The following is a 26,332-nucleotide window of genomic DNA, read 5'->3' on the forward strand; positions in this document are numbered from 1 at the left end:
GCAATTAGAGGATACAAAACCTAATCAGTAGAGAATCCAAATGAATTTGGAGACTGTTCTTTGCTTATCAGAGGATTATCTTGGCATTGCTTGGAATTTGTGGCTGCTTATGCCTGGAAAAAGTGTCTGTGCAGTAAACATGGGTTGTTCTCTTACAGAGAATATTTTAAGGGTTTGGGAGGGTCTTCTAAGAGCAAGGCTTAAATCTTGTCCCCTGCAGTAAGACGACAGACCATCAACATACAAACTTAAAGAATTGCAAGTATGCTTTAAAATTGAATTTAAAAAAATCACCGAATCAAGATGTCAACACAAACACCAAACCAGTTTATTCTTTCTTTGAATGCCAAATATAAACGCATAAGTCATTTCTAATAAAATACAATGTTTAGCTCCTTCTACAATCATTGCACCTAAAACATTCTAAAGTGTGTTGTTTCAAACTCAGTCGAAGTTACTTCACAAATGCTGTGATGAGTACAAACTCACCATCTGAATCTGAAGGCTACCTGTTTCCTGTTACCTAAATATCAAGTCATGAAAGTGAGAGGGCTTAGTTTTTTCAAACCAATGACCCCAACAGGCTGGCAGTCTTAAGAAAGAGAAAGAGAAAGGTCCTGCTAGACGCTAGGCCCTCTATGATACAATTTGTCTATTTCAAAACATTCCAGACAGTAAGAAGTTTGCAACAGCTTTATTATTATTATTATTATTTTTAAGGAGAGGCATGCACAGTTGACGTGGACGAGTGTTTGTCTAATCCCTGCGGAGCTGCTAACACCTGTGAAGATGACATCAATGGCTACGCCTGCCTGTGTGGACCAGGATTGACTGGTACCCATTGTGAGGATCACCTTGACTACTGTGACCCCTCTGCATGCCAGCATGGGGCCACATGCAGTAATACAGGCACAGGGTACCGGTGCACATGTGCTGCTGGTTTTACAGGTATGGGTGTGTAGACATTCATGGTTGAAGAACTTCGTGTGAACATGTTTGATGTTGCAGGGGCTGGTATCACTGCAAAAACACCATGATATTTTCACCAACCACTGAAGTGATTGCCCGACTAAGTGTCAGACTCAAGTCCAATATTTGTGTACTTACACATATGACGCATGCAGCTGGGACAGGCAGTGTGACATTTGAGAGGCACACATGCTGTTGTGCAAGATGGTCAGGCTTTTGATGTCCAGCCACTGCTAAAAGAACACTTGATTTTTGGTCGACTGAATGTTGCCATTTTCTCAGAGACTTTAAGCGGAAGATGCAGCACAGGCAAGACCATAGCCATTGGTTTGGCAGGGGGATGGGAGTTGAGAGCTAGGGGGATATGTACCTCCACATTAACTGGTGGGGTGCACCATATGATTAATCTCCTACATTTTTGTGCTTATCACAAAAAACCTTGATAATGACTTTCTCCTTTAAATATGATGACTAGAAAGTAACAGTAGTTGCTAAAAACACAAAACTATGCCTACGTAGTTGCACTGAATCCCAAAGCTTCAATTTAGGACATTATTTATACCCAGTGACTCAGGCAGTCAGGCAGTCAGGCAGTCAGTCGGGGAGTCAGTCAGTCATATGGGTCATTAATTCAGTCCTTCAGAAGGCAGTAGGTTGGCCCTTTGGGTCCAGCAACAAAATACTGAAAAACAAAAAAAATGGAAAGAACACACAAACAGTTGTTCAGTAATGTCAAAAGTGCAGATATGTACATTATGAATACATGCACAAAAGTGTCAATTATGAACAGTGCCACCTAGAGTCCAATGGTGTCATAATGACTGTGCAACAATGTAATGTCGAGGCCATGATATATGCTCATGGTTTGTGATATTATAGTTAACAAATTTCTGCTCAAGTAACCCTGAAGGCAGTGGATCATTAGTTGCTAGTAGAAAGGCACCATCCTGTGCTAAGAACGATATGAAAGAATGCATGCATCTGCAAGTGTCTTGTCAATTGAAAGGCAAGACTAGAGGTCTGCCGTGCAGGCAGCGTGGACATTTTTGATGGTTAACTGCAAAGAGCCCCACTCAGTAAAAGGGTCATTAACTGGCTTCACTTTTAATTTTGATATGTTTGTTTTTCCCTGTCAATTCTTCATCAAATGTAGGTCCAGACTGTGAGACCAACATTGATGATTGTATTTCTAGGCCGTGCCAACATGGTGGCTTCTGCGTGGACCTTGATAACAGCTTCATGTGTTTCTGCTTAGCTGGATTCATGGGACCACTGTGTGAATTGAACATTGATGATTGTACACCAAGGTAATGGACTAGTTCCCTCCTCACTTCTGATAAAGACAACAATTACATGTACTCAGACTGTTGAACACCTGTCACTATGAAAATGTACACGGTTAAAAATGCAGTTTGACGGTTAAAAAGCAAACCACCGCGTTTCAACCACAATTTAACCGTGTGCATTGAGTCTTAATCCTTAACCCCATTTTAACCGTGTTTCCACCGATCACTCACACCCATACCGCTTCATTGTTATGCAGTACTAATCCTCTCGCCGCCCGCGCTCTGGCCAAACAAAGGGTCACTCATTTTAACCGTGTGTAAAACCATGCTCTGTAAACCGCAACGTACCGTTAGGTAAGACTTCTTGACGCCTTTATTATATCCAATTAAAGCGTGTCAATTGTTATTGTGTCAATCACCTGGTAAAGTCTGCGTGTTCGCTACGTGCTAAACGGTCTTTTGTTGCAATTGTTGGTCTTGAACAACGACTGTGTTGATGGTCCACATAATTTGAAGGGTATGAGACCGCTACCAAACCGCGCGTCCAGGGGTAAGTAGATGGCCTGATTATCTTAGAAAGGCTTAGTTGTAATTTATGAATGGCATGTTTTTTTTCTAAACAGACACGAATTGTTGCGCCAATGGGCCGCACTGGCATAATGGCGATCTTTAGGCCAACAAAACAAAAAACACCTTTGGTTCGGGTCACCCGACCGACCCCATTTTTGAAAGCGATAAATGCGACCCCACACAATTGTATGGGTTTATTAGAGAACAAAACTATTACTATATCGACTTTCGATCGAAATTGGTCAAAATCGCCGACCGCCAAAATGATTTATAGTCATGATCAGCAAGTGAATTTGTTTTCTGTCTTATTATCCAAAAGAAAACATCGTGTTATAGTTTGCATGTACTTCAAAACTTCGTCAATGCAGTCCAAAAAGTCTGGTCGTGTGTACGTCTCATGTTCCTGTGCGTGCGCCATGCAGGGCGGGGGTTACGAGCGAAGTTCTGAGCTAGCTAGCTGTACAGCAGCGCGGTATTGCGTGACAGGGGAAATTCCCACGAAAATGTCCGTGCCTATACAAGCAATTCTATTGGTTGACCGCGAGTTACACGGCCGTACAGACTTGACGTCATGCATCATGGAAACCGATTTTTGATGAAATTGTTGTTTGAAATTGTGGCAGAAATCATGGAAACAAAGTGTCCTAACGATCATTTTTTAAAACTAAACGCTTTCAGGTTGCTGAAAGCAAGTCTTTGTTGACATCGCATTAGCCAATAGAAAAATTCGTTATGCTATATCATTCTACAATGGCCACGTGGTTAGGACTTCACTGCGGCGTACGTATACGGCTCTCGTGCACGTAAGACGGCAATATTTGCTCTACACATCGGAGAATGCGAACATTTTCCAAAAAAACAAAAACAGGAGATTTCTTTCAGTGGAATCTTAAAATGACATTCAAGGAATTCTTTGTGAAAATCCATAAGGCCCCCCCCCCCCCCAAAAAGTCTCCGGTTTCTGGTATGCGCGTTGCCGTGGCCGGCCATGCGCGTCGGCAAAATCAAAATTTTTTTTTTTAATGAAAAAAAATGTCTCAAAACCGCCAAACTCACTGGTTTGACTGAAATCCTGCTGCTGCACAATTCTAACGTGTTTTTAGGTAGGGTTATGATCGAGAATAAGCTTTATGTGGCCTCTCTGGACTCCATATATTTGCAGTGAGTTTGCAGTCGGGCACCATTTGCAGTCATCAGCCGACATTTGAAGCAAAAAAATCAGGTAAAAACAAAAAAAAAGCCCCGTCGCCGTACCACTTTTTGGGCAAGCTCCATACCAGAACCGGAGACTTTTTTTGGCCTAAGTTGACGACGATTTTTTTAATTGATATCGCCGCAAGAGTCCAACCTGACGAACCATGGAAAAGCGCAAGCGTAGTCTAGAGAACGTCGGCACGACAGTGGTTGAAAATTGTCCCTTGCTCCGTGGTTGATGAACTTCCGAACGTCTTACGATAAAACCTGTCTCCAAACTCATCTCAAAATACATAGATTGTGGACCAATTAAACGTACATGTATTGGCTCCCGAGAAAAAAAATAAAATAAAATGTCATGCCGACCGACGACTCAATAGTCGCAGTGTTTACGATTTTGTGACAGGAGTACGCACATTGTTTGAAGTCTCTCTACTTATCCACTCAGGATCACAGATGGAAAACTTGTGGGCATTATTTTGGTCGTTCTGGAACTACACTGTATATCGTTCCGATCATGCTACTTCGGCTCTCGTGTATCTCCGCTTTTGGACCTATCTTGCTTTTTGGACCTAAAATGAGAACCGATGCGTCAAATGTCACGAAACTTGACGCTAGATGTCGCAACCACCTCCCAAACAACATATATTAAGAAAAAGGTCCTTGTTTAAAAAAATAAAATGTTATGTGCAAAAATGATAAATGAGGGCATTGGACACATCACCAAAGCATAATATTGAAATTTTGCTTTTTGGACCTAAAATGAGAACCGATGCGTCAAATGTCACGAAACTTGACGCTTGATGTCGTAACCACCTCCCAAACAACATATATTAAGAAAAAGATCCTTGTTTGAAAAAATAAAATTTTATGTGCAAAAATGATAAATGAGGGCATTGGACCCATCGCCAAAGCATAATATTGAAATTTTGCTTTTTGGACCTAAAATGAGAACCGATGCGTCAAATGTCACGAAACTTGACGCTAGATGTCGCAACCACCTCCCAAACAACATATATTAAGAAAAATGTCCTTGTTTGAAAAAATAAAATTTTATGTGCAAAAATGATAAATAAGGGCATTGGACCCATCGCCAAAGCATAATATTGAAATTTTGCTTTTTGGACCTAAAATGAGAACCGATGCGTCAAATGTCACGAAACTTGACGCTAGATGTCGCAACCACCTCCCAAACAAGATATATTAAGAAAAAGGTCCTTGTTTGAAAAAATAAAATTTTATGTGCAAAAATGATAAATGAGGGCATTGGACCCATCGCCAAAGCATAATATTGAAATTTTGCTTTTTGGACCTAAAATGAGAACCGATGCGTCAAATGTCACGAAACTTGATGCTAGATGTCGCAACCACCTCCCAAACAACATATATTAAGAAAAATGTCCTTGTTTGAAAAAATAAAATTTTATGTGCAAAAATGATAAATAAGGGCATTGGACCCATCGCCAAAGCATAATATTGAAATTTTGCTTTTTTGACCTAAAATGAGAACCGATGCGTCAAATGTCACGAAACTTGACGCTAGATGTCTTAACCACCTCCCAAACAAGATATATTAAGAAAAAGGTCCTTGTTTGAAAAAAATAAAATTTTATGTGCAAAAATGATAAATGAGGGCATTGGACCCATCGCCAAAGCATAATATTGAAATTTTGCTTTTTGGACCTAAAATGAGAACCGATGCGTCAAATGTCACGAAACTTGACGCTTGATGTCGTAACCACCTGCCAAACAACATATATTAAGAAAAGGGTCCTTGTTTGAAAAAATAAAATTTTATGTGCAAAAATGATAAATGAGGGCATTGGACACATCGCCAAAGCACAATATTGAAATTTTGCTTTTTTGACCTAAAATGAGAACCGATGCGTCAAATGTCACGAAACTTGACGCTAGGTCGCAACCACCTCCCAAACAACATATATTAAGAAAAATGTCCTTGTTTGAAAAAATAAAATTTTATGTGCAAAAATGATAAATAAGGGCATTGGACCCATCGCCAAAGCATAATATTCAAATTTTGCTTTTTGGACCTAAAATGAGAACCGATGCGTCAAATGTCACGAAACTTGACGCTAGATGTCTTAACCACCTCCCAAACAAGATATATTAAGAAAAAGGTCCTTGTTTGCAAAATAAAATTTTGTGTGCAAAAATAATAAATGAGGGCTCGCCAAAGCATAATATTGAAATTTTGCTTTTTTGACCTAAAATGAGAACCGATGCGTCAAATTTCACGAAACTTGACGCTTGATGTCGCAACCACCTCCCAAACAAGATATAAGAAAAAAGGTCCTTGTTTGAAAAAATAAAATTTTATGTGCAAAAATGATAAATGGACCCATCGCCAAAGCATAATATTGAAATTTTGCCTTTTTGACCTAAAATGAGAAATAAACAACACAAAATTTCAATATATTTTTAAGACATCGTGTTATTTTTGAACTACGAAAGCTATACAAAAAATGGCCACAAAAAGTGATTAAAGCTTACCTTAAAGTATTTACGTTCGATAATTCTTAAAAAAATAATGGAAATATCAGGTCGTGCACACCATGATACACCCCGCAAGTCAAGTACGGGAAACTGGCCAACACTGTCATGACAAATATACAACCAGTACGACCTCGAAATAAATTCACGAACACGGAGAATACATACAAAGACAAGACTGATCAAGTTCCGTGAATTAACTTGCAAACAATTCCGTGTTTTCTTGGCATTTCAGTCCGCCGTACCTGTAATACACCGCGCGGCTGGCATAGCGTGCATAGACTGGTTACCGCATTTTCATCATGCCTTCCTTGGCCCGGCGGTGCGGCGGGAACACGGTCATCGCACGTGTTCTTATCGTCACCGCGACATCGAATTGCGAACTCGTACCGTTAGGCCTAATGCAAAGCGAACCGAAAATAACGGAGTTTATAGGCTGAAAACAAGTTAGTAAGTAGGCGAACAAATTAATACCACCATTTTTGACACATGTTTTGTGAAGACAGAAAAGACAACATAATTTTTTTAATTTATTCGTTCATTTATTAGTATTATTTTTTTTAACTTGCCGAAACAATGTTTAGGGTAGCGGCTTAAATAAATAGGGTGGGCCTAATAGTAATAAAACTGTTCCGTCGTACGGACGACTACAGCAGCGCGCTGACGGCTGCCGCCAATCTATACTCTGCGTCCGACCTCGATTGGAGGGGGACGAGCCGTTTATATCGGAAATGAATGCGGGAATCAATGTGCCTGTTGCTAGCTTGCGCCACATTACTTGCAGCCGACTAAGGCAACAAACTTGTCAATCACAAACCGTTATGCACCATTACTTGATGAGCCATTAGCCACCTATTTATTACAGGATTATCACCTTACACAAAGCACTTAGCCTGACCGTGCGGGATTAAAAACCGCAAAGGCAAAGCGCCCGAAAACAACCCCATTTTAACCGAGAAGCAAGACTGGATGTGAGGGATTAAATCCGCGAAACTGACCGCAGAGTTAATGAGCAACTCTGGAAGCCAAGTCCCGAAAAGACACCTGTTTTAACCGTGTACTTTTTGGTCCCATTATTTAACCGTGTTTCAATCGTGTGCCGGCACGGTTAAAATGTGTGGTTTCCATTTTTAACCGTCAAACTGCATTTTTAACCGTGTACATTTTCATAGTGTGTGCCACTATATGTTTAGTGCCTATGTGAAGAAGACACTATGGGTTTGTTTATGGCTTGTGTGATTATGAATATAATAAGCCATGCCTCTTTGCACCATGCCCTCATTCACAGTTTAATAAGTACAACAAGATTTTAGGGGAAGTGGTGCAGAAAAATAGGGACTCATGGAAAATAGGAAAGCTTGGGATTTTCACCGGGAAATTTCTTGTTTAAATCATGGGACACATTTTATTCATGCTCTAATTTTTTTCCTTTGGGAACTAACTTGGAGTTGTTGAAGCCAACAGACTGTCTGATCTCTGATCCTGCTTTTCGACCTTTGATGCTTTGACCTGATATTGACTTATGAGCATTTTTTATAAAGTAAAACTACAAGAAATATTGCCTAAAATCTTTTCCTTATCTTTACAGTGCTTGCCATAACAATGGCACTTGTATGGACAGCATCAATGACTTTACCTGTGTCTGTCCGGATGGTTTCACTGGTGCCCACTGTGAGGAAGTGGTCAATTATTGCCACAGCAGCCCATGCCACCACCAAGGGGTATGCCAGAATGACCCACCGGCTGCCTATAAGTGCATGTGCTCACCAGGATTTGTTGGTCATGACTGTGAGGACAACTTTAATGAATGCTCTTCCTATCCATGCATAAATGCACTTTCCTGCGTAGATGGTGTTAACAGCTACACATGTGTCTGCAATGAAGGATATACTGGCCCCAACTGCGAGGAGGAAGTTGATGAATGTGTCAGCGGACCGTGTGAGAATCATGGGACGTGCCTGGACTTGGTGGCTGGGTACAGGTGCATGTGTGTTGCCGGGTACACTGGGGTTACCTGTGAGCAAGACATAGATGATTGTGCGGCTGTTTCATGTCACAACGGGCTATGTGTGGATGAAGTTAATGGCTTTCAGTGCTTTTGTCTACCGGGTTGGACAGGTAACTTCTACACAATTCCTCATAGCTTTTTTAATGCTGAGCAAATAGCTTTTTTTCATTTTATTTAAAGTTGGGCCAATTTCATGGCTAGGGTTCTACAAACTAACAGTGTAAGCTAACTAAAGCAGACAAAACATTTGCATATTTCGTTGCCGAGCAAGAAATATTGGCTTGTATATTTGCATAAAAACTGGTAATCAGGCTAAAGACCTTATTATGTAAATTACTTGGGAGTGGTTCCAATCTTAGAATGTAATTTTTGTGAGAAAATCATGTTTTGCTGAGCAGCTCATTACAATTTGGTCACTAATATTCCACCATGCTCCGATACTCCGATTATTTATTTATTGGTAGATATTGTAGCCACTGTTGTATTTTGTTGACAACTTACCCTTTTCCTAAACTTGACAACTGGTGCTTGGTAATTTTGATTTTCAGGTCAGCTTTGTGATGAGGATATAGATGAGTGTGACTCAGCTCCCTGCCTACACAGCAGTGAGTGTCAGGATCAGCTCAATGCCTATATCTGTCAATGCTCACCAGGCTACAATGGTACCAACTGTGAAGAAGACATCAATGAATGTGTCAATGTTCAGTGTCAGCATGGAGGCACTTGCATGGATAAGGTGGGGCTGCTTGGGTGTTAGTTGATTATATACAAAAGTGTGACACTGGTGGTCCTTGGGTATTGGCTGATTTAGACTACCTCCTGATGAGGAAGTCAATACAAGGGATCATTCATTTTTTACTATTTTCCTGAAATTAGCCACGTTGTAGTTGTGTCAATGGCGTAAATCTGTGTCGTAAATCTGTGTTGAGGACTCATAGGATGACACGTGAAGATTCTGTTTCGTTTGTTCGTAAGAGTGTGCCTGAAAATGTAGGAAAGAAAATAAGGGAATTTAATGTTTAAAAAGAATTAGGGTGTAATTTTTTGGGGTTTTTCTTTTCTTTTTTTTTGATGGGGAGGGGGGACAGCAATCACACAATCCGTTCATAGTAATTGGCCCCCAACATGGATAGCAATATAACATAGAATTCTTGTACAAAACAGTGTCAGAAATTTGTAAGTTTTTCTACTTTTTAAAAAGTTTTTGACCAAAAAGGTATTTGGGAACGTCTGGTTGAAACCAGGTAGGGGCCTGGTCGCCGATAATGACCCTTGCAATCACATTATCGCCAACCAGGCCCATACCCGGTTTGAAATCAGATGTTTAAAAGTGTCCTGCCACACTATAATTCCCTTAATTATGAATTCCAATCATCTATATATATAAGAGAGAAGTTTACTCGCCCCCGAGACGATGTTTGCTCCTGAAAAGATCTGAGACCGCGGGCTCCCGCGGCGCCAAAATCGCTCCACGTCCGTGGAAAAATGCGGAGGGTGTCTTCCGCCGGGTCGGACGCTTCGGGTCGTCCTGATTTTCCCGTACGGACCGGCGATCCGTTTCGTCGATTTTTCGTGACTGCATTTTGCACAGGAGTTTGCCGTCGTGTGCGCTTTCACGTTGACTGCCTGGCCGCCCCCCGTGCTGGCTTTTCTGCATGTCTAGACTGTGCAAGGTCAGCGAGGTCAACGTAGGGGTTTCGTTTACGTGTTCTACTCGGCCGTTCTGCAAAAGTGTTCACCAAATGTTAGTATGGGGTGACCTTGGTAAAATATTTTTTGTCCATGGTGCGTGGCCACCAAGTGTCCCTATTCTTTCATATGCTTCGCCTGCCGCCCCTGCGCCGAGTGCAACGAATACTCAGAAGGACTACACATAAGTATGCCTAGCGCGGTCTGACCAATCGAAAGTCTACACTGCGTGATACTTCCCGGCTATGCGTAAAACCGTCACTGGCAACGCGTACTGCAGCCTGCTCCACACCCTGGAAACGAGGTTGAGTCTACGGTGCTCGCTATTTGAAGCACAAGCATGTGACGTCGCGTGATAGAGTGCTGTTGCTTCCATAATGTGTTTACAGCTCCATGCTTCCACCAAGGCTGAGCATTGTGAGTTCGCTGCACGTCACAGTCAGTGTCGCGTTATAATTTCGGGGGCCTGTTTTGGATCAACGAAGGGTCAATGCATTGCTTTGCGATCTTGAACGCAGTCACAAAAAAATCGACAAAACGGATCGCCGGTCCGTACGGAAAAATTAGGACGACCTGAAGTGCTTGATTTGGCGGAAGAAATTCTCCGTGTTTTTCTATGGACGTGGAGCCATTTTTGCGTCGCGGGAGACCGCGGTCTCGGAACCTTTCAGGAGCGATTATTTCTCGGAGGCCGAGTAAAACTTGCTCTTATATAGATGGTTGACCAACTTGAATAAAAGTTGAATCGACTTTTTCCTCGCAGACGGTCTCGCAAATTGTAAGAAGTTCAAGTTTACGTTTGTTGAAGAGTCCAATACTGAAACTTAATTATGACCTTCCTCCATCATTCACACCGTTTGTAATTTTATGGTAACACTCAACATTTCCATTGCAAATGACAACTTCACGTTTGATTACATTATGATTTAGTGTCAAAACTGTACAATCAGCCTTCGCCTGTGTACTACGGTAACCTTTTCACTACGTTCTCCCGGCAATGCGACTGCCTCACAAAATGCCAATTTAACAGACCAACGGGAACATTTACAGACAGTTATCAGGGTACATAATTATCATGTGCGTAAATCGGTGGGGAACAGGGGGACCCCCCCCCCCACTTTTTCTTCCCCGAATAAAAATTGTAGCCTACTATAATGATTCTATTGCTCAGAATACCGTGTAGCTGATTCAATTACCCCAAGCTCGAAAATGATGTTTAAAAGATGATCTTTTGCTCAAATTGGTTTCAGTGGTCAGAAATTGCCTCAGATCACACCACAAAAATTGTTTTTCTATAACTGCATGTCTCCTCAATGATCCCCCATTTACATTTAACAGCCCACATTTTCATCCCCAACACTACGCCCTATATACCCGATCTATGATCGGGTAAATCAGCTTGTACATAATATACAGGGTGAGTGAGTAACAAGAAATGAAACCCAAATGGCAGGAGCAATTTTTGAATGAAGTTTTGCCTGTAGCACTTTCAAAATCTAGGATATGAAAGCCCAAATAATGAGCTTTCTTTTACAGGGCGTCCTGAAAACAATGGTGCATGTAATCCCCTCCATTTTTGCTAATTTACAATCAAAATATTCTGTGGATGTTTACACCATCTTCAAGGTAATAGATTTAGCTTGAGAATATCGTTTGTTTCATTGAGATTGCTTTTGTAAATCCAAAGATATGTTTGAATAATGGCAAAGCCAAGAAACCCATTTTGTGCCACTTTCTGTGAAGCAGTTAACATCAGTATAGTCCTAGTCTAAAACCAAATCACTTTACTGTTAGTGATTTTAACATTTTTAAGCAGAGTGTGCAATATTTATTTATATTTAATTGAACTCTTTCATTGAAGTTTTAAAGAAGTGAACCTGTCTGTACTATTAAATTGTTTCATCATAAGAACAAAACCCTATATTGTTGTGTGAATGGAATCTTTGTCTTACACACATAGGGATAATCTTATCAAAAGAATGTCTGATCTTTGAAGCACTCGCTTCCTAAAAGTGGCACAGAATGGTGTTTTTTTTTGGTTTTGCGGTTATTCAGCATATCTCTGGATTTACAAAAGCAATCTTAATTAAACAAACAGTATTCTCAAGCTGAATCTGTAACCTTGAAGATCATGTAAACATTTACAGTAAATTCCGGTTGTAAATTGGTGAAAATGGCGGGGTTTACATGCACCATTATTACATTTTCTTGTCCATTTTATGTCTACAAGTATATAAAAAGAAGTCAATATGAACATTTGAATGATTTACTCACTAGGTTGCCGCTTTTGATTGCGCTTGCGTCTATGGCTATAGAGGGCGCTATTGTGAGGAGGAAATCAACGAGTGTTTATCCAACCCATGTCAAAACGGAGCCATCTGCCTTGATGAAGTTGCCGCTTTCTCCTGTGATTGTGTGACTGGTAGGTTCCAGTTTAGCAACCAGCTAATGTTGAGTATCATGTGCCTGCAGTGCACTCACAACCCAATTACAGCTGAATGTGCACAAACCAGTAGCATCTTTCTGTAGGTGCTGGAAGCTTAGGACAACGTCAAAGGCACTGAAGTGTTTGGTCCCTTTCTCTTTTTTCACTGTTGACTTCGAGACAGAGTCCATTAAAGGCCTTTTACAGTCACCTACAGACTAAGGGTTGTTCTTAAGTACCATTTTTGGCTCTTTTTCATGCCATCCACAGCTCTGCATGCGCCTCATCTTAGTTTAGACATCTTTGTTTTGTAGCTCAATGAAATTGGCCGTTGGTCAAAGTGAAGACTTGTGTTGTGTAAGGCTTATTCCTTGGCACAAAGACAAATATTAGACATTGCATTGCATAGCCATGTAGTTCTGATTTTTATTGAACTGTCTGCTTTGTCTACAGGTTTCACTGGTCCCCTGTGTGATGTGGAAGTGAGAAGTGACCCGTGCACCAGTGCCCCTTGCAGTAACGGAGCTTCCTGCATAACCGAAGGCAACAGTTTCTTTTGTACCTGTGTAGATGGATACAGGTGAGCTTAGAACACATCAGCCACTGTCTCTTGTTTGGCCGATTTTTATTATTTTACCTGGACTACCCACAGCGGCATTGTTCTGAAAAGTACTGTATCCATAGCAACTGAGTTTTATAAATTAATTGGCAGCATTTGTACGACCATGTGACCCTTGCATTTATATATCAGTACAGTTGATGCGATGTGATGTAGTGACATAAAATGAAAATCTAAAATGTTATTTTTTAAACACGTCCCACCTTGATGTGATTGAAGATCATGGCAGGATCCCCATAAGACAGACTATATTACTGGTTGAATAAACTGAAATGGAATTAGATAGGAATCTTAAACAAGTGATACATTTTTTGACACAAAAATAAATCCAAATAATTATGCAAATGTGTGTGTTTTTGTTCAACAGTGGGGAACTATGTGATGTGAACGTTGATGAATGCATGAGTCAGCCATGTGAACATCATGCATTGTGCATAGATGACCTCAGTGCTTACCAGTGTGCTTGCCTACCAGGATACGTTGGCGTTCATTGCGAAAATGGTAATATTCATTCACTTAAATGTACAGTTATAATGGGAATTAGCAATGACCATTAAAGGCTTTGAATAGCATTTCTTCAAAATTATTTCTTCAAAGTGAAATGAGAAAAACGTCTTGATTAACTTACCAAGTATTATGGCTCTTTTTCTTTCTTACTATTGATAGAATTATCAACGGATTTTGACCTGGTATTCTCCAACAACACTGCATCAGACATCATCCAAGTCACCGGCGTGACTTCTGCTGGACTGTCTGAACTGTCCCTTACCCTGTGGTTTAGATCATCGGCCTGCACGGATGACATCATCATGGCAAAGTTATCCACTGCAACGACCAATGTCCTTGAGATCAGAAATCCATGCAGCCTGCTGCTGTCGCTTCTTGGGTGAGTTACAATGGGTAGTCTGACATTTCAAAAACAAATTCTCCTGTAACTTCATTCTCTCGCTAAAGCGTGACATACCTTTTTGTAAAGGCTTTGTGTTTTAGCTAATTAAAGAAAAAGAACTACAAAGTTGAGAAAAGAAATTGACTGGAGTGGGGTTTGAACCTGCAACCTCGAGATTGCCTTTCCAGTGCTCTACCATGTGAGCTATCCAGCCGTATATGTTGGCGGTTCCCCATTTTGTCAATGAGTTTGTTCAAGGATCACTATTCAGAAGCCATAGACCCGTATATGCCATGTAGCCAAGGATAACACCTTAATTCACGATGCTAGCAACAGTAGCCATGTTGGGAACCCGGGAAATAGCAAACGGGCCATGAGGATCATTCAAGAGGATTCGCTGCTCTTTTATTCATTTTCAAATAAACCACAATGGGAAACTGATCAGGTGCATTATAATAATTTTTTTCAATGTTGAACAAACAAAATGAATGGAGCAGTGTAATGGCATATAATGAAACGTACATCACATTTTATTGCATAAGTTACACATATTATGATGCATTTCACAAAAGTTGTACCTTGCGTTAGGTGTTGATTAATGGATGATGTTACTGTCTAGTTATGATGGTTTTAACACCCATCATTGCTCAAATTAAGATTGATACCAGCTGTATATTTCAGGTTCATGAAATTCTTCAACATTCAGCAACAATTCAGTAACACAAAGGCTCCTTTGCACCCCTTTTCCCCAGCCTTCACTTGTCTCGTCTGAGTAAGCCATGATATGTCCTCTTCCATTCCTGCAGATAGACATTTCATCAATGCCATTGATGTAAAGAACATTGCAATTCCTCCCTATGTTTTTATTCAAGCCATAATGTTGGTGTGGGGAGCCGGAGAGATTTCTGCGAGGGACGTTGGCACAACATCATGCTGGTCTTGAAACACCAGACTAATCTAGAGTGGAAGCTGTACATTGACCAGTCATTGGCAGCAGAGGGCACTGTCTCAACCCCCACAGGAAGTTTTCCAAGTGGCTTGTCATTAACCATTGGCCCTTCGGGTGAGATTTCTATTGAGTTATGGAAAACAAAACTGTACTGCAAGGACAATCTTGAGCAGATGATATATTACAGATGAGATATGTAAAATCCTTTTGGGCTGCTTGAAAATTGCAAGGAAAGTGATCACTAATGTAAAGTTGTGAAGTCACGACTAGTAGTTGCACCGAACATTTTGCAAAGTCCAACACACTTGAGTTGTGGACATTTTGTAGTGTCTATTTATTTATGATATGAAATAAAGGTGTGCATGATGAAGTTAGCAATTATTGTTTTCAATGTTGAATATGAGTCTTTTTTTGTACTGATTTATTTGAAATCTTGTTTCTAGTTTCTTCGGCTTCATTCAAACTCCACCATATTGTATACTTGTAGAATCAGAACAAACCTCAACGCCAACACTTTAAAATTTTCAATTTTGTATTTATGCTTATTTGGTGCACACCACAGCAAAACTTTTTAACTTGGGATTCTAGGATACCTATGTAGGAACGAAGGTGTGCTGCAAGTAAATTGTGTTGCAAGTCTAGTAGTTCCTGATGACTTTTGTTTGCATCAAGATTTGAACATGTATCAGAATTTGACCAACTACAAATGTTGTTTTCAGACTCTGAGACTGGTCCTGGTGATTGTCAGTTGGAGCTGAGTGGCCTGAACATATGGCAGGAGGCCCTAAGTGAGGTGGAGGTGACAGATGTTGCTGCCTACTGCGTACCGATCACACCTGGCAATGTGTTTGCATGGGGGCAAATCATGGCACTTCCTGGGGCTGGAATCACACACACATTGAGGGCGCCATCAATGTGCGATGGTAGGTAGAAACCATTTCCCTCCACAAAAGTGGGAGAAAGTTTAACACATTTTGAGGATATTGATTTGTTGGAACATTTATCCTTAAGATATTGTTTTGTGGGAGCTTTTTTACATTGAATAATTTTTGCAAACATTGAATTCACTTCCATTGTTGCTGTCCTCGCTTGTTGATCATAAGGGTCAAATGCAATTGTATTTTGCACATGACTGTTTTCAGCTGATTTAGCTTTTGCTTACTTTAAATTATGTCAACTCTAACAAAATGTCCTCGTTTTTCTGTCACTCAAGATTATGATGAATGTTCCAGCACCCCTTGTGAGCATGGCGGGTTGTGTGAGGACCGGCTTGATACCTTCTTCTGCCATTGTACTGAGGGTAGGCTAGGAGACAGGTGCCAGACCATGCTTGATTTATGCCTGCTGAACCCCTGCCTTAATAATGGCATGTGTCAGAGTGACTTGTTTGGATTCAGGTGCCAGTGCCCTGTGGGATACACCGGCAGGGTGTGCGCAAACCAGATTGGTAAGTCCTCCTTGGGCCACGTCCCAAGTATAGAGCACTGTCAATACGTTGTATTGAGAGTATCAAAACTATAAAAGCTTGTGAATATGTGCAGTGCAAGAAAATAGACCTGCATATGTAACATTCCACTCCAGGACTTTTTAGAACTTCACAAATAATGTACATCTCAAGGACCATCTGTTATGAAGTGTCTATTTCTATACAATCTTTCTACAGTCTTGCCACTATGTGCTGCTTATGTGAACCACATGACTTGCTTCTCTGATGCTAAAGATTGATTCATAAGTACCTAAGACAGTTTACATATTCCTATTGGTCGAGAGCCCGTCACGTGGCCGGTCTTAAACGGATGATAAAGACATGGCTAGCTGGTCTTAAACACTTTTCCAGTGTCACAATAAAATGTGGACTCCTAAAAATCCAGTGCCTCTTATCGTTTCATTGGTTGAACGTTCACAATCCTCAAGTAGGCATGCGCAACACTACCAGGGAGTCAGAATTTTAAAGTTCTAAATTCAAAACGCAACGCGCCAGGTGCGTTCTGCGCGACATTGCGCAGAACATGATACGCGCGCGTCAATCTCCATAAAAGGGTTGTTTACATCTTACTCGCCAGCTGAACACTCCATTATTTTGCAAGAGGGATGTTTCAAAAAGCATAAAGTGAATTTGTTGAACAAAATCGGAATGTTTTGAACGAATTATATGATTTTTTCTTACCGAAAAGGTATTTATGAATGGTGCTGATAATTACCCTCGCCTCCGGCTCGGGTAATTATCAGCACCCAGACTCTAAGTGGTCTTAAACAGAGTGATAAAAACCTTCGAAGCACACATTTATTCCCTTAATAAAACTCGATCGTAAATATATCCAGGATATTTACATGAATCACGCTTATCCTTGGGTGTAATGTTTATAGGAACCACCCAGAAACACCCAACATCCAACAATGGGCAGTAACCAGTTGTCAGCCCACATAAAGACAAAAAAGTTTCACTGCTTAGAAGAGCTTTTAAGACTTTGAAAGTAACCAGAATAAAAAATTGTTTAAATGACAAAATTGCCTATGAAAATGATGGTGTTGCATTAAAAGGAGGAAGTTAAGTAAAAAGATGAAGATAATGAAAATAATTTCCCAGTTTAATTTGTTCATTTCCACAGTGCAATGCGAGTTCACTAGGTGGGGACTGTTTTCAGCACTATAGTATATATCTTCGCAATGTTTAAAGTAGTAAACCATGAGAGGATTTTTGTTAATTTCACAGTTGACGGTCAGTGGAGTGTATGGATGTCTTGGTCCCCATGTTCAAAGACATGCGGGACTGGCAGTCAGCTCCGATTTAGGTCATGTGACAACCCGGAGCCCCAGAATGGAGGGGCACAATGTCCGGGGGCATTCTACCAGTCAGAGGAGTGTAACACAGACAGATGCCCCAGTAAGTCATGAGTAGTATGTTTGTAATCCACTCTGGTGAAAAACATGTCATGAATGGATATTGTGTTCACAAACTTCAGCACTTCTGGCATTTCCTGGTTTTACTTAGTCGTTAACAAATCAGGAAACTTAATTTTAAAAATGAAACAAGACCTCAAACTTTACTTGTAACTAATCACAAGTAGGGATCTATTTTTCATTATCTTTTTATAATTTACCCCACAAACCAATTTCGAAATTGTCATCAATTTCTGGCAAACCACATATAACTGAAGAATTTTCATCCTTAGCCTGTCCAGTTCTGCGGAGTCCGCTGCGTGGCTTCATTGATTGCAATGAAACGGACGATGGGGAAATTTCGTGTCGTATCTGGTGTCGGGACAGCTATGTTTTCAGTACACCACCACGGACCGAGTACCGGTGTGGTCCCAGTACTGACTACCTGTGGGACCACAATCCTGAGAACAGCCGCTCAGTTCGACTGCCAAGCTGCAGCTGTAGGTCTTTTTGTGTCTTTTCGCATGTAGACAAGTACTTTCCAAAATCCATCCCAAACACCAGTCAGAAATATCAGACAATCGGTTTTAAACATAATGACAAAATTGAAAAATGTTCCCTGATAATCTACGGGTTTTTTATGCGTCTTTAAATTGATCAGACAATATTAGAATGGCCAAATTGCCATTAAGAGTTAATTTGCATTCTCTTGTTGCCGGGTAACACAACACCCTGTACGACTCACAAGTGAGTCTGTAGGATCACTTGTTGCAGCACAGAGTCACTCTCATTATTGTCATTGCTATCCATACTTGTCACTTTCCTTTTTATCACATGGCAGTATTGGTTCCCCGCGTTGCCATTGCTGCCAACATCACCGTGACATATCCTGATCTGCACTGCGGCTCACTGAGTGATCAGCGTGACATCTACGATGGGGCTTCTGCTACCCTGCACAATTCCACGCAGGGGGCCTCAGGATGCCTGGCACTAAACACCTGTGCTGCTAACATCACCGTGAGTATATCCATTAACCCAGCAGGCATTTGTGCTTGGGATCGTCCTTCATCCTCAGACATCCTGCACTGCATAGGATACCAATGACACATTCTACACACTGCCATCAGACAGAACAGGGGTTTAGTTAAGTGTTTATTAATAGAAGATTCTGGAAACTGATTAAATTCTCTTTACCATACCAAGACCACATCCCGACCATTGAAGGAGTGTGATGCTGTTGTATTGGTCTAAATGGAATATTCAAAGACAGTAGCCATTTTTTCCAAGTTGAAAAAAAGCAATTACTGGCAAAATGTCTTACCCTGAAACACATGCACTATATATATGTAGGACCTTTTCAACAAAGTTACCAGCTAAGGACCACACATTTTCACAGAGCAGGCCATAAACAAAATGTGCGTGGCCACCAACATGAGATTTACACGTAGGAGAGTTAATGAGTGAAAGATTTTACAAAAGTTGACTTGATGTTTCGAATCGTGTGCTTTGCTTTTTCTTCAGGAGAAACTTTCCTCCGTTTTATTATGCAAGCCTTGTTTTTCTAACCTTGTTCCAGGTCTCCAATTGTGACACACAAGATCACCGCACCACCAGGGCTACCGTGCGGAAGAGAAGCTCACCATCCCCAGTCAAAGTGACTATTTTGTTCACCATGGCTGACCATACTTCAGTTGGCCATAGTGGTGTTCCTGACAGTAAGTGGCTATTCAGCCTTGCTTTGCACATTGCTCCCCTTCAAATTTTTGGATCAAGTTTAAAGAGTTGGGTTTTGGTTTTATTTAAAATCAAACATGAATTAGGAAAGTTGAATAGATTTCAAAATCAAGAATATTTTGCTGCCCCCTGTTTTGTGAAAAGGGCTGGTTTTTAATAGATGAATAGTATCACCACACATTAACAATCATTTATTCGTGGGGAAGTGTCCAACATAATTGGCAGTGAATAGCACAGACAGGTTCTGTTCATAGTTTTCCATTAATCCTTTTGACCTTTTCTTCCCCTATGTCTTATGTAGATAGTTCAGTATTAACAGAAATGGATATCAGATCCACCCTTGATGAAGTGACAGAACTCATGCAGCAGGGGCAGTTTGGCATCATGTACCATGGTGAAGTGTCACAGCCTGACATTGAGACTATTGCTGAAGATGGTTGGGATGTCTGTCCACAAGGGAGTGTGGAAAGTGAACAAGAGGGGCTGTGTGGTGAGTACAACATTTCACCAGCCTTGTGTGCATTGTATATGATACTAGTCTGGGACAGTGCACTTAATGTTTCTGAAGCTTGGACTAGTTCACTATTTATTCACTAGCATAATTAGTGCATTGTACGTCATTTTTGTTTTGTGCTTTTCCTCTTTTGTTCGCTTGAATTTCTGCAGTTCAGTGCAGCCAAGGTTTAATCTGGGAATGGGATGCCTTCCAGCTTGACTACGTCTGCAAACCATGCCCTGTCAACACCTACAAAGATGAACAGAAGAACGTCTGCACAGACTGTCCACATGGAATGGTGACAAGTGGTCCTGGAGCTACCAACATCAGCCAGTGCTTTGGTATGCATTCCTTTGTTGTCAGGGCTTAGAAGTCCTGGAAATGGTTATCCATGCTTAGGAGTCTTGTTGCACTTATACTGGACTGCTAGCCTGTGCTGTTCTCATAATTGTGCATAAACACTTACTCACATTCAGACTCACTCAGTGTAACCAATTACAATCTGAGTGTTCAAGTACTCAAGCTTGCACCACTGTTCATACCCAAATACTAGTTTCTGTGCTCATTCTCATACCCAGGTCATATTCTGTTTGTCAAAATGTACAGCCTAAGGAAAGAAGTAGTCACACACATTTTGACTCATACTCCAGAAGAGTTTTACTGTTCTATACTTATACACTCGTACTCATCAGAACCCAAAGGGTTACAATCGCGCTTGATGTGTACTATTGGCAAAGTACTCACCTGTTGATTTGTTGTAGCATTGAGTAGTGATAGCCTGTTCATGTTACTGTGTTTCATACCCCCCCCCCTTCTTGTGTAACTGTTAAGTATACAATCAATGATTTATTTGAATTTGTTTGATTCAAAACTTTATCTTGATTGTAGATGTTTTGTACACAAGTTCTGACCCGGTCGCTCTTGAGAAGCTTACTCTATAAAATGTGTTAATAACTTTTTAAAGACTTCAACACTTAGTCTAAATTGTCATATTTTTTTTTCATTTTTCTCCTAAATTGAACTGACCTGAACGGTAACACTGCCTCAACAGCTATTGGATTTTTGGTAAATGGACGCAACTTCTGTTTTAGATGTGCCCCACTCATTTCATTTATATACTAGCCTTTTGTATCAGAATGCAGCAACCTTTGGAAGTCTAAACTGTCAGATGGTGTATACTGCTTTGAATAATTCTGTATGTATATTTTCATTTGCATTTCCTTACACAGAGACACAGATTGGCAAGGATCCTGATACTGAGACAGTGAATTTCAAAGTGGTTGCCATTTCCATGGCCTGTGTTGGGCTCATTCTGATCATTGCCACTGTTGGACTGGTTGTCTGTAAGCTGAAGTGAGTGAAATATGCAGGATACCATCATTGCTTGAAACAAGTGTAGTAGTTTTACCAATAATGGCTTCACTTGATATGGCATGGTGGGGTATATGGTGAACTGGCTCAGTTCTAAACCCACGCCCAAATGTAAAGCACTGTTTGCACTCATTGCTACTAATAAATCTGTCCATTTTGCTGAGACCATAAGCAATAAACACAACAAAGAGCATGCTTAATTTCAAAGGCACAATTTACTTTAATATATGACAAACAGTAAATGATCTCCATGTGTACACAAGTGTTAGCAGATCATCCCTGCTTTGATGATTTTCTTGCACAATAAGTCAGTTCGGTATTCCAACTGCTTGTGTGCACATCAAGATGTGACAATTTTTCTTTTGGTATAAACATTTCATTGTATCCGTGCAAAAGCATAACGGGGTACCAGCAAAATTGAAGAGATTGTCGTGTTCTGAAGTAACATTTTCCAAAAATGTTTTGACAGCGAAGTGTTATGAGGTGTCTGGTGTCTTCAATCTTTCGTGGGAACAAAAGTTTCCATCTCTTTTCGATAGCACGAAAAATTACACAGAATGCAGATTCAGTTACCATGTCCCCAATAGCCTTGTGTGCATTTATCTGCCACGTTTATCCCAAAAATAAATCGTCAAATCTTGTTGTGTACCAGACTATTTTGGAATACCAAACTGGTTTATTGGCACAACTTCTTTTTTGCTGCCCATTAGGCCTTGGCATGAAAATGCCTCCAGACCCCCCAAAAAATGCAATTGAAAGATTCAATTCCAAAGTTCTTATTTAGAATTTAACAAAAACTTAATCATCCACTCACAAGAACTGCTTCTGTTCCTTGCTGAAAACAACTGGAGGAAGGTTTAACCTGGTTCAAACATTTATCTCAGGCTTTTTTATGACTTATTTTGTCATGTGACAATCGCACGCACTAGATTTAAATAGTTGCTTGTCTCCAAGCATTCTAAATGCATTCAAAAATGTTGTTTTGTACATAACCACAAGTACAAAATTTGTACATTTTTTGTATAGGAAGCAGAAAGTGACCAAGAAATTGTCCATGGTTGACAAGACTTCCCCAGTTCATGTCATCCCTGACATATTCCAGACAAGCTCAGCAAGTCTTGAGATCAAGCAAGGTACTACTTATTATCAAAAGCAGCTAATGACAAAATGTTTAATTTCCTATCATCACATTAAAGACAATCAAACAACAAGTAATACTATCCAGGGACTGATCTAGCTTTCAGGAAGGGGGGGGGGGGTGAGTGAATGCGTGCTAGGGGGATGCGGGGGCATGACCCTGGAGAATGTTGAAATCTGTGATGCTTTCTCCTGCATTCTAAGGCAATTTGAGAAACATTTCAGAACTTTTTTTGGGGGGGGGGGGGAAGTCCGCCATTGCTATCATACATTCATTGAAATTGAGGGCCAAAACAATTTATAGGGATCTTTACAGTAACGTTCTTAATGAAAAAACCTGAAAAAAAATATATTAAAAACCTCACACAACATGCAATATGGATGCATGGAAGCAGCGGCATAGCCAGGGTTGTCATCCAAAGTGGGGAGGGGGCAGGCTTGATGTTGCAGTGAAGGGGCGCCCAATTTCATACCATCTGAAATGTAGACAGGGTTTTTTTACCGGACGCTCGGCTCTATAATATCTAAAGGTGATGGGGGGTTCACATCACCATTCAATCAGGTCTGGTTTTTATGATAAATGCATCGTGCAATTGGGACAACTGAATTATACAACTTGATTTTAAGACATCATGAACAGTTGATAGGAATAACTTCTACTCAACCAAGGTGTAAGCTTATTCAGATTTCAAAGAAGTTTCTCATTTATATGTAGATGAGCCAGCTTCTAGCCCTATTGGTGAGGCCCTTCCAGGAGGCACACACACCTACTCAGATGAGCAAGACTTGAGTGGAATACTGAAACTCACCCAAACCAAACTGTAATCGGATCTCCCGCAGACTGGACAGACAATATTCCTGGAAATTCAACATTGCTCAAGTATCGTTTAGTGCAAAACGCATGTACTGCATGTCTAAGCTTTATCCATCTATACTTAGGTAGCTCTGGCTTGATTTTGTAACACTGTTAGACATTTTATAGTCTTTGCCAGTCTAATGAATATTTACAGTCAACATAAAATCATTGCAGTATAGCTGTCATTGGGACAAGCAGATAATTATGCAAATTAAGACATATCTGGAAATCTGAAGAGGATGTTCATTATATTTTATGATTACAGTCGACTCTGGTTAGTACAAACTCTGTTAATACAAAATTCTGGTTATAACAAACATAAAGCCTTGGTCCCGACTGTGCATTTATATGCACAATGAATGGGACTGATGTTCCTCTTAATACAAAATTCTGATATAACAAACAATTTGGCTAGGTCCGAACGAGTTCGTTATAACGAGACTCGACTGTAAATAAGAGATGGCACTGAGAAACCTGACAAGTACAGTCAAGTACAGTAGGTGATGAAGGACACACTTCGCACTGTTGATCTTTTCTATGATGTACACAAGGCAAGAAATTGCTTAATGGTCATTCTGTGTCTGCGCTACTTGTCAGTTTGTACCATTGAAGGAGTACTTGTGTACAGGGTCCAGAGCCAATTGTTTGTTTGTTGCTAGATTATTTCTGTAAAGGATCAAGTAGTAGTACATGTCATATTTATTGCAGTAAAATTGATTGCTGTTGTACACATATTAAATTTTGTAGTATTCAGAATGACTTGCAGTGTCAGCCAATTCGTCAAAGATAGATTATGTTCAATTTTTATTAGATACTTTTTATTTGAATATGTAGTTGTAGTCCACTGCTAAAATAGCTGCCTTTTCACTGTAAAATTTTGCCTTAAAAAAACTTTTGCCTTCAAAATGTTCTTGTGTATGTTTCAATATTTTTTTAGATATAAGATACAATTAGTTTTGTGTACAAGTACATTTGTATCCAACCTTTTAGTAATTCTTATGATCTAGACTGCCTTATACATGATTGTGCGATTTTTGTTATACAGGGTGCCCCCCCCCCCCCCCCGCAATCAACCCTCTTTTTTACATCTTTTAAAAAAAATCATCACAAATATTGACATTTGACAAGTTTATTTCATTAGCTTTTCAACACCGAAAAAATCCATCTAAATTGGAGAAATATTTATTGAGTTATGGCCAATTCAAAACCACGTTTTTTATTTTGTCCATGTCTCAATTGTCACTTATTAGGAATGTAATGGATTTGGGTTGAGGGTAGTTTTACTTTTTTTTTTAACATTTTATAATCTTTATTTGTTTCTTTAAAATGATTTTTAAAAAATCTTTTGCAACAATGGTCAATTATCTTTTTAGAAAAGGACTATTTTGTTTAACATCTTAGATGTTTACTTTCTGCTCTGCCCTCTTCTAATGGATGTCTCTTTCACGGAAGCAAGTTTTGGCCGTTATTGTGGCAGTCAAGCATCAGTCACAAAAAAAACAGATAAAAGTACAAGACTTGACAATCACATAAGAACTGAGGTAAAGGAAACAATAATGGCGATAATCAAAAGTGCTGTAATAGAGCACAGGAAAAGAATTTGAATGTGAACTGGACGAATTAGGAAAACCTGTGGACACATAGGTCTAGCCAGCATTGGTAGGGAGGTATTTGCACACTATTGTGCGATAGTGTGCATGATTGACGAATTTGAACAGCGCCCCCATTGGAATATGTACCAGGCCCCCCTCCCCCCCCCCCCCCCCCCCCAACTTTGTGATTTTACGGAGGCCAAGTTTTTTTGGGAAAAAACCTGTCTTCATTTCAACACTGATTTGCTGATTAAAAAAAATCTGCCGGGCCTGACCCTCCCCCCCCAAAAAAAATTCCTAGATCCGCCCCTGTAATAATATGGATTTATTTCGATTTCAGTTTCAATTCTTTATTACCCAGTAAATGACATATCGTACGAGGCACAGCACCTCCATTTAATTAACCTAGCCAGCTTTACCATGCAATTAGATTTTGCCACTTAAAACATGTACACAGATATTGCCACCTATGCATAAAAATATATACACAGTTTTATATCCGCAATAAATGAAGCATATCTCAGAGTTGACGTTTTTGTGGATAATTTCCCCTCTCATGTAGTTTTGTAGTTTGAAGCATTTAAATTAGCATGTACGGTTTTCATTTTTTAAACCACATTGAATTTTGAAGACGTTTAAAACCTTGAATGTCCTTGCACGATAGAAATGACAGATTTTTGCCATGTTTTAATATTTTGAGCTTTTAATTGCCCGTCAATTTGTCTTCAAGAACAATAGAGGACATCTTTAAGTTTGCAATTAACTATTTCCGCTCTCCGTAAACACGTGGATTCGTCCCTAATCAAATTTCGCGCCAGATAATGGGTGATGATGTAGCCTAACCATTTTTCTTGGATTTGTTCTTAATTTGGAAATTCCAATGTAAATCAGTGCTATCAATGATCAACAATTTTAAAAACTTTTTTTGATTAATAACAAAAACGAAACCCACCAAAAGTGGGAATAAACACATATTCAACATACTGGTTCAATAGGCTGGCTGCTAGCTTGTTAAAACCGAGAAATATCGCGCCCGGCATAATATCAATAGTGCGCCAGCTATACTGAACACCCCCGGGATATAGTGTGACGTCCCACAACTGCTGGATGGGGCTAGCTATGTAATATTGTATACGAGTTTAATTCTGTGTACGAGT

General features: G+C 40.1%; 1 protein-coding gene across 2 annotated transcripts in view; it reads left to right on the forward strand.

The window, feature by feature from the left end:
• LOC119731231 (sushi, von Willebrand factor type A, EGF and pentraxin domain-containing protein 1-like) overlaps positions 1-23,844 on the forward strand; it is a 131,834-nt gene extending 107,990 nt beyond the window's left edge. For both annotated transcript variants that reach the window (XM_038204319.1, XM_038204320.1), the window contains 20 exons: positions 721-948; positions 2,123-2,276; positions 8,119-8,648; positions 9,087-9,274; positions 12,505-12,649; positions 13,106-13,232; positions 13,639-13,772; positions 13,938-14,157; positions 15,033-15,223; positions 15,829-16,032; positions 16,323-16,556; positions 17,823-17,993; positions 18,283-18,489; positions 18,831-19,006; positions 19,566-19,704; positions 20,025-20,213; positions 20,390-20,560; positions 21,449-21,572; positions 22,617-22,723; positions 23,443-23,844. In XM_038204319.1, the coding sequence (XP_038060247.1) occupies positions 721-948; positions 2,123-2,276; positions 8,119-8,648; positions 9,087-9,274; positions 12,505-12,649; positions 13,106-13,232; positions 13,639-13,772; positions 13,938-14,157; positions 15,033-15,223; positions 15,829-16,032; positions 16,323-16,556; positions 17,823-17,993; positions 18,283-18,489; positions 18,831-19,006; positions 19,566-19,704; positions 20,025-20,213; positions 20,390-20,560; positions 21,449-21,572; positions 22,617-22,723; positions 23,443-23,552 (3,749 nt within the window). In that variant the 3' untranslated portion in view covers positions 23,553-23,844. The remainder of the gene's footprint in view (positions 1-720; positions 949-2,122; positions 2,277-8,118; positions 8,649-9,086; positions 9,275-12,504; positions 12,650-13,105; positions 13,233-13,638; positions 13,773-13,937; positions 14,158-15,032; positions 15,224-15,828; positions 16,033-16,322; positions 16,557-17,822; positions 17,994-18,282; positions 18,490-18,830; positions 19,007-19,565; positions 19,705-20,024; positions 20,214-20,389; positions 20,561-21,448; positions 21,573-22,616; positions 22,724-23,442) is intronic.
• The last annotated feature ends 2,488 nt before the right edge of the window (positions 23,845-26,332 follow it).

The sequence above is a fragment of the Patiria miniata genome, unplaced genomic scaffold, assembly GCF_015706575.1.
Source record: "Patiria miniata isolate m_02_andy unplaced genomic scaffold, ASM1570657v1 HiC_scaffold_23, whole genome shotgun sequence".
NCBI lineage: Eukaryota > Metazoa > Echinodermata > Asteroidea > Valvatida > Asterinidae > Patiria > Patiria miniata.